The following is a 9,652-nucleotide window of genomic DNA, read 5'->3' as shown; positions in this document are numbered from 1 at the left end:
AATATTGGTTTTGCTTTGTTTCACAGAACTAATCGCCTGGGTTGCGTACGTATATGTGGGGCGGAGCTATCAAAATAGGGGCAAGACCCTTTTGGGGTAGGGGCGTGTTTGTTTTGGTGATTTCAGATATCAACATTGGCTACCAGAAATCACTTACTCTGCCTTTAAGCATAAACCTCTCATTTTGGTTATGCTCCAAACTAGAATAAAAACAATTTGCCAAAAACAAACTTAATTCAAAACACGTTAATATCTCATGCAATACTTCTTCTCCAGTAAACTGATCTTGTTTTTAAGGATGTTTAGAAATATTTTCTGGGGAAAAAATGACAAAAATATAATTTTTTTTGCACTAACAGTGGCCTTTAGCTGTGGCACGTCTCCTCCGGCGGCTCTAATTGGCGCTCTGCTTCAGTGGAGAAGCTCTCAGACGCGGTTACGGAAAAAGAGCACCAAAAATCCACCCGAGTGGAATTCCTGAGGGACGATGGCTTGGCTTTTCCATGGAGAGACGCACTAGAGTACAGAGTGAAGGAAATGCCAGCGTTGTTGTGAGCTGCTGATGTGTAATTATGGTTGCTGTATTACAGGCGCGCGACACGACAGAGCTGGTAAAGCCTCGGGGAGCCGTTCTGATGACTACAGCACATAAGCCTCAGACGCACATTACCCATCAGCCTCTTAAGCTCGCCAGGGCCAAATGTCTGTGGTTTACTCAACAAAGACGTGGAAAAAAAAAAGAGAGAAAAGTGACTGGAACAAATAACAAGACAGGAAATAGGAGTGAAATGTTATTTTTGAGGTTTAAAGGAACACTCCACAATTATTAAATGATTATATTACAATTATAATAAATATATTGTACATATTATAATATAAAATATAAATATAAAAATACATTGTGTATATATACACACACCAAATATATAAGATATATAAATATACTGAACAAAAAATAAATAAAAATATATATAAAAAAAATATATAGCTTGTTTTTCATTAAAAAAATCGCTTTCTCATTATTGTAATGCATAAGAAAATTCAAACATTTTTTAAAATCTGACCAAAGTCTGATCAAATAAAATCACTTCCCATATGGTTTATGCTTCAAACAAATATATGCCAGTGCGATAAGACAAAACACACTCCAGATGCGTTCTCTGACAACAGCACTGAGGTTTAAGGATATTTCGAGCATTATTTCTGCAGTGCAGGAGCTGATAAATCGTAATTGCAGCTCTAGATCCAGTAAAACATTTATCAAGCTCCACCTGATGTTCTGACCGACTCCTCAGGACTGCATCAGGTTTATTATTGCAGATGGTTGCGTTGTAAAGCGGCGGGGCTGTGTGTGGTGAACGAAGCAGATATCACGCAGGTGACGCGTGGCTTTGATGTAGCAGCAGAACAAAGCCACCTCGCCACACGGATCCATCCGCCGCCTGTTTACCAGCTTGTACATCTCGAGTCTTTGTTCTCGGTGACGTTCGGTCTCAACATGCGGTGCATTATTCATGACGTTACGTGACAGCTGAAACTTTATTTCAGCGCTCAAGAACAGAATCAGTTAAATTGGACAAACCCCCCCCCAGAAAGTCAGATATAGACTGGTTCTGCTATTTATGTGTCTTTTCCTGTGATCATATTACAGAGGATCTCTTGCGTATTACACCGAGAAAAACATCAGCGGGACCGTAACAGATCCTTTCCACCTAATTAGCTCTGCATCTTGAGAGCTACACGATGCTCCTCCAGCATGCGTTAGATGAGAGATTTTAATGACTGACACACACAGTAACTATAAATCAGAGCAGACGATAGGGTGAATCACACCAAATCTGTTTCTTCTTTTAATGAATGTAAAAACACATCAAGAACATGTCCAGGTCATATTTCACTTGAAAATCAAAAGAAAAAAAAAAACAAGAAGATTTTTCTTTTGAAATAAAAATAATATTTTCTGGAATATAAATTTAATTAAAAAAAATTTTTTAAGAAAATTAAGCCTGTTTTAGCCCATTTCTCATTATATTAATGCATAAGAAAATTCTGACATTTAAAAAAAATTAAGTATTCATATATCACTTCAGTAATTGTTGCACTGCATTTAATGTATGCTGATATATATATATATATATATATATATACACAAGGAAATAGGAAATATAATAGGAAATGTAAGACAATATCCGATACATAACTATGGTGGGTATGATGTTTTAAAAATTATAAAAAAAAATAAATAAAATGATTATGTTATACAATTAAATATATTTTTGAGTGACCCTATGCATTTTTGTGTGAATACTGTCATTTTCGAGTGACTAATCTACTTTCCAAGAGTTTCCAGCCAGAATACAGGACAGTCAGTTCAGCTGAAGTGAAGCAGTGCTCCTCCGATAAACGAGCGTTTCAGCGCCTTCACGTTTCTATCGCTCGACTGAAAAAGAAGAAAACCTGTACAAACTTAGTTGTTTGAAGATTTTTCACTATCTTTCAGAATGAATGAATGGATGACACAGTTTGAACCAAATCTGTTTCTTCTTTTAATGAATGTAAAAACACATCAAGAACATGTCCAGGTCATATTTCACTTGAAAATCAAAAGAAAAAAAAAAACAAGAAGATTTTTCTTTTGAAATAAAAATAATATTTTCTGGAATATAAATTTAATTAAAAAAAATTTTTTAAGAAAATTAAGCCTGTTTTAGCCCATTTCTCATTATATTAATGCATAAGAAAATTCTGACATTTAAAAAAAATTAAGTATTCATATATCACTTCAGTAATTGTTGCACTGCATTTAATGTATGCTGATATATATATATATATATATATATATATATATATATCTTTTACTGCACTTCGTTATTCTTCTAGTTATTTACCTATAGCGTAAATATTGTGCATTCACTGAAAATAGTTTATAGCTATAAGGATAGGATAGCCATAAGGGTGTGGATGCTTGTTGGAGAAGTGAATAACATGATTATTTGGACTGCATTTCTGGGATTCAAATTACTGTAGGTAAAATAATTAAAATTCTAATTCTAAAAGCATATGCAATGAACTTATTGTTTATTTGAAAGACCCCTTTGCAAACGACATGTCTATTCAACATGTTCTTCCCCATCTAGCCTTGAATTAATTCTTCTATCATTGTTGTTCTTTCTAAAGCCACTTTCTTTAGCTGGAATAACGTCCTTTCACACTTCTCCGGGAAGCAGAAAGGTATAGAACTCCGAGCATTCCATGTCTGAATGAAAAACATCTTCACTGATTCTTTTCAACAGTTCCGATCCCGGTTGCTATGGAACGGGTCATTAGAACCATGAGTTTAAAATGAAGACGGTTTCATAATTTAACCCACTGACATCTCTCTTTCATTGGCTCCCTTCTACAGAAATAAAATGATTATGTTATACAATTAAATATATTTTTGAGTGACCCTATGCATTTTTGTGTGAATACTGTCATTTTCGAGTGACTAATCTACTTTCCAAGAGTTTCCAGCCAGAATACAGGACAGTCAGTTCAGCTGAAGTGAAGCAGTGCTCCTCCGATAAACGAGCGTTTCAGCGCCTTCACGTTTCTATCGCTCGACTGAAAAAGAAGAAAACCTGTACAAACTTAGTTGTTTGAAGAATCTTTCAGATCTTTCAGAATGAATGAATGGATGACACAGTTTGATGCTATTTCACAAATCCCATTTTTGAAAAAAAAAAGAAAAAAACTAAAAAAAAAGGAGTGTTGCACACAAGACTCGGTGAAAACGTCAATCCCATGAGCAACGTGGGTGAAAGACTGAGAGTTGGATTGAAATACGAACACATGGCTAGAAGCTTTTCATCTTCCTTTAGAGACATTCACCAGTAAGAGTGGGGGTGATGACCAAAATCACAGTGTGAGTCATTTATACCACCATCTGGAAATTGATTGGAATTATTCCACGTGTCGCCCTGTCGTGTAAATAAAGTAAAACAGCACTACCACTGCTAGCTGTTTACATATATCTATGGGGTTTGGCAAGGCCAGTTTACAGCATATAGCACATTTCACATACAGTAGCAATTCAGGGTCCTTTTTATAAAGAAGAAAAATAAAAGACAACATCACATTTGAAAATGATTAAAAAAATAAGGAATAAAACAACAAAAGCATAAATAACATATACTTATATATATTATTTAGGCTCATTTTTGAGGAATTCTATTTATAACAAGCTGCTGAGTGGTATATTTTAAAATTAATATATTATTTTATTGGTCCTGCACTGCCCTGTGATTCAGTTGATTTTAATAAATATGTCTACACTGGCAATGATTAAATGAATGCTCAAGTTTAATGCACAATTATCATTTTTAGCAGCATTCAGTATAGGATTTGATGGCTTGATTCATAGATTAAGTAGTTCATTTCAAATGGATTGCATTTACAGGTTTGTTAGACGAGCTGGTTACAGAGTTTCAGTTTAATTGCTACATGAACAATACAGCAGATTCTCTACAGTCATGCCGCCCTTTCCTCAACCTCTTCACACTCTGTGGCTCGTGAGGAAAGGCACAGATGGACACGGGGCGAAAACGTCTGGGGCGAGAAAGCGTTAACACGTGTACCCATGTGCCATCGTAACGTGGGTTCAAATCCGGAGAACAGCTGCTGTCAGCCGCAGAGGAGAGGTCAAAGCCAATCTAGCGCCAAAACAGATTTGTGCTCAAAAACAACACAAGCAGAAAAACCAAAGCATTGCATCTTCCAGCTTAGCTGCGCGTTATCGGCCGCCTGTGGCGCTTTCTCTCGCTCAGACGTTTTAAACGTGACATGTGCGCTGTGGTTCCTCTCCGGGTCAGATGGCGTGATAATCTGGGGCCGCGATGCTCAGGCAGTCGCTCTGCGGTCCGTCGTCTTCCCTGCAAAGCGAAGCACGACCTCCTTTCTGTCCTCGCCAGGCTTATTTGCACATTCATACTCGCTCGCTGTTAGAAAAACCCCAGGGCTCTTGGCAGTAATATCATCTTTTTATACTTTGCAGCACAAAGCAGCGTCTGCGGAGAACCCTGCGCTAATGATTCACGACTCTAATCCATATGACAGAATCAATTCAAAAGAGCAGGCTATGGACACGCACAGACAGATGCACAGAAATCGAACGGCGCTTTAGTGCAGAGATCGGCTGTGAAGTGCTGGAGTGGGATGAAATCTGGGGAAAATGTGATCGTCCAAACCCCAGACATCTGGACACAACGCTGCACGACTGACTGCAGCTATACGAACACGAGGCCTTTAGGAAGGTACAGAGATCAAATTAAACTGCAGCCAATGGTTGTTGAAGTTTTGCTTTAACAAATGTACTTTCCTAACTTAGTTATACTGCAGAAAAAATGCTCGTTTTCTATGGAGGACCAAACCTGCAGAAATTATGAATACATGAATAAATGTAAAATAAATAAATTAATTAATTACAAATATAGTTCATTTCTAATGAAATTTAATCCTGTATTTATTTTTCATTACTTTTTTCCTTTATGTATTATTTTCTGTATTTATTTTTACATTTATTTTTATTATTTTTAACTTTTATTTACTTATTCTTTCATTTAGATTTTAAATTTAATTAATTAATTTATGTATTTATTTATTTTTAAATGTATTTATTCATGCATTTTTAAAAATATTTATTCCCACATGTATTTATTTCCAGATTTATTTATTCATTTATATCTTTTACTTTTCCGTGTGCAACAAGGAAATGAGGGAGGCGGTCCTTGCGGAGCTCTGGTGAATCATTGGTTGAGAGCTCTCTCTCTCTCTATATATATATATATGCATGTATTTATTTATATTTATTTATTTATAATTTCTGCAGGTTTGGTCCTCCATAGTTTTCCAGTTACTTGAAATTTACTTGAAAAGCAAGACAATAAAGTAATAACTGAACCCCAAAGAGAAAATTCCGTCATCATGTACTCACTTTGTTCCAAACCTGCAAACTATGAACTGACTTTCGCTCTTCTGCAGAACACAAAAAAGCAATAATAATAATAATAATAATAATAATAGTAGTAAATTATGGCAGGCTCCGTTTGTGCTGTTTGCACATCGTTAATTAACCCGCTGAGAGACGCGGTGCAGATCATTCCACTTTCCCCGACTAAAACAAGAGCCGAATTGGATTGAGTTTGTTAGGAAGGGTAATTAAACGGCCGGCAGCCACATCGATCATACTGTACGAGTGAGAAGATGTCACTTCAGAGTCTCCTGACAGTTAAGGAATGCTTTAGGTCTAAAAGCATAACTAAACTACGGCCGAATCGCAGACTCCAGTTATAAAAATGGAATTTACTGTATAACAAGGAATGTCACAGAATTTGTCAAATTTTGAATGCATAAACCAAAAGCAGGTCAGTCATTTCTGTTGAGCACAAAAAACATAATTTTAAAGAATGTTGGTAATCAAACAGTTGCTGGTTGCCATTGACTTCCATAGTATATATATATATATATATATAAATTAAAATACTAAGGAAGTCAATGGCAACCAGCAACTGTTTGGTTAACCAAAATTCATAAAAATATATATTCTTTTGTGTTGAACAGAAGAAAGAAACTCATGCAGGTCTGGAAAACTTGAGCGTGAGTAAATGATAGAATTTTTATTTTTGGGTGAACTATCACTTTAAAGGTCTTCATGGCAACCCGTCAAAATAAAAGTCTGGTTTAACCTGAAGAAACTAGACAGAAATATATTATCATTGTACAATAGAATGTATGAGGGCAACAATAACACTAACACTAACACTAATAATAATAGTAATGCAATTATTATTACAACTTTTTTTTTTTTTTTAATAATCACACTTTTTCCCCCATGTTTTTATTTTAACAGTAAATCTCTGTTGTGTAGAACTTTGTTTGAAAGGGTTTAATTTTCATTTGATTAAAAGATAAATTAAATGAGTGTTTTATGCCTTCATTTGTTTAACAGGAAAATTTAAATACATTAACAGAATTTGTGAAGAAAAAAATTCCATTCTATTAGTGTAAAAAATAATAATAAATTAAGTTGTTTTTATGAATATAATTAATTTGACTTTTTGATTATTAAAATTTAATGAAACCATTAAAATGGAAAACATTAAATGCAGGATTTGGTAAAAAAATAAATAAAATGGAATTTGAGAATTAAAAAAAATAAAACTGTTTCATAGGGCTCTAAAAAGGTAATTGTTGTTAAACTTTTAATAAATTGTTGTTAAACTGTATAAGTTGCAGGATTTCAATTAAATAGACATGCTTTTGGATTACTAAAATTTTATTTAACCATTAAAGCAGAGTCCAGAAAAAAATAAAATGGAATATATATATAAAAAAAAATATATATATCATTGGGCTCTAGACTGAACCCTGCTGCGACGCAGGTGGAAATTGCACTGAAAAGCAACACAACAGAGTCTCATGCATTGCGTGAGTCTTTGGCTCTGAATGAACGGCAGCATGTGCCGGACGTGACACCGAGGCATCGCTCAGTGAGGCTGCAACACCGCAACACGCTGCCAACGCCGTCCCCGGTCGACGTGTCGGGTCTTTCACGGACCACATGACCTCTATACAGTGACAGCAGGAGGAAAGCAACCCTGCTGACAGTAGCCTCAGGGAGTATCACTAAAAGTAGCAACATGACTAACTTAACTATAACAAGCTACTATTACCAACATGTAGCGGCGTATAGTGCTAAAACACAGCGCTGACCTGAAGTCAGACTACAGCTGAGCGGACGGAGACCAAAATCAACACACTCTCTCCTTAACAAATTCATATGAATCAATTCATTTGGTTCAAATTATTCACTATCAGTCAAAACTCTCCAGTCGCCTCTTCTGTGTCATTGAGAGAGAGACATGCTGGAAAGACATTAGCAGCCTTTCATGTGCATCTATTAGATAAGTTCACCTGATTAACCTGAGCACTGTAATGTTTGTTTTCAGAGAGACGAGGTGTCGCCTGAGATTAATGAACGCTTGGTTTTCACAGGAGGACCTAAAGGAGAGCAGTCTGGCTTGAGCTCAGTCGTTTCATCCAGCACCCTTGAAATCACGTCATCCGTTTGCTGCTCAAATGAGTCTTTTATGACACTGATCTCCAAGAGATTCAAACAATCACATCATGGCACATGAAAACCAAAACACTTCGAGACTGACTGACAGACTGACAGACTATGGATGGAATGATACAATGATGGATGGAACAACGGAATGATGGATGGAACAATGGAAAGATAGATAGATAGATAGATGGATAGATGGATAGATGGATGGATGGATGGATGGATGGATGGATGGACTGACAGAATGATGTATGGATAGATGGAATGATATAATGATGGCTGGATGGATGGAACAATAGAACACTAGGCAAATAGATATAACATAAGAACCCTGGATGGATGGATAGATCAATGATGATGGATGGATAGATAGAACAACAGATAAATGGATGGATGGATGGATGAATGGATGGATGGATAGAATGATAGATAGATAGAACAATGGATGGTGAATGGATAGATGGACAGATAGAATGATGGATGGGTAGATTGATAGATGATCAATGGATATACAGAACAGACAGACAGATAGACAGATAGACAGATAGATAGACAGATAGATAGATAGAGTGTCTTCATTATTCTCCAGAGTGCTGGTCTTGCAGTGGTTCAGGATTATCAGTCCACGCTGCATCTCTCTTTACTCTCTAGTCATGCAGAACACTGCTCATAATTAACCTCCCTTAAAGGACGGAGGAAGAAGAAAAATCCTGGACAAAGTTAAAAGGTCGCTGCGTGTCTGACTGAGCCACATCTTCCTCCTTTAGGGAGAAAGAGAGACATAAAAAGAGAGAAAGTGGAACGACACCGAGAGCAAATGAAAGAAAAGCAGTGTGCAGTATTTTAATCAGATGATTTTTTTGGAAGCAGTACCATTGTCAGGGGAGAAGTGTCTCAATCCCTAACCCTTAAAATGCTGTCTAGGGCCTTGTGAATTTAACCATCTGGTGCTTTTTGGTCATTTTTTGACCAACATTTTGACCAAACAAAAATTTTTTTTTACACTTCACCGGAATGGTAAAGAACTTGGTAAAGGTTTTGGTACATGCTATGTGAACACACACACACACACAAAAAACAAAAACAAAAAAACAAATCACACTTGCATTGTTTGTGGTCAAAAATGAGTGCATTTGAAACGAATGAGAATCAAATTTCATCTAGAAATGTTTGGTATTGCGCCTAAAAATCTTACTGAAAACTAATTTTTTGATATATCAACCTCAAATTTAGAACACAACATGTTTAGATTTATGGCTTTGATTTTTTTTTTTCTTTTTTTTTCTTGCAGTTTCACAGTAAAACATATTTTGGAAAAAAAAAAATAGTATCATATCATATAAAATTTGATAACAGTATTTTTGTTTATTTTGCATAATAATAAACTAAAAACTTATTTTACTCTTTTTTACGACGGCGTTTTAGTGCCACATTAAAAAAATTTTAAAAATCTAAGATTGCGAGATTAAAGTCGTAATATTACGACTTTAATCTCGCAATCTTAGATTTTTAAAAAATTCTTAATGTGGCACTAAAACGCCGTCGTAA

General features: G+C 35.6%; 1 protein-coding gene across 1 annotated transcript in view; it reads right to left on the bottom strand.

The window, feature by feature from the left end:
* LOC107729795 (mannosyl-oligosaccharide 1,2-alpha-mannosidase IC-like) overlaps positions 1-9,652 on the bottom strand; it is a 120,748-nt gene that overhangs the window by 23,583 nt on the left and 87,513 nt on the right. The window contains exon 4 of the mRNA XM_016540498.1: positions 4,494-4,691. Within this exon, the coding sequence (XP_016395984.1) occupies positions 4,494-4,691 (198 nt within the window). The remainder of the gene's footprint in view (positions 1-4,493; positions 4,692-9,652) is intronic.

Source organism: Sinocyclocheilus rhinocerous, unplaced genomic scaffold, assembly GCF_001515625.1.
Source record: "Sinocyclocheilus rhinocerous isolate Xijiao unplaced genomic scaffold, SAMN03320098_v1.1 scaffold1510, whole genome shotgun sequence".
NCBI classification, from domain to species: Eukaryota; Metazoa; Chordata; class Actinopteri; order Cypriniformes; family Cyprinidae; genus Sinocyclocheilus; species Sinocyclocheilus rhinocerous.
The sequence above is the reverse complement of the archived record's forward strand: the minus strand, read 5'-3'. Positions and strand labels throughout refer to the sequence as shown.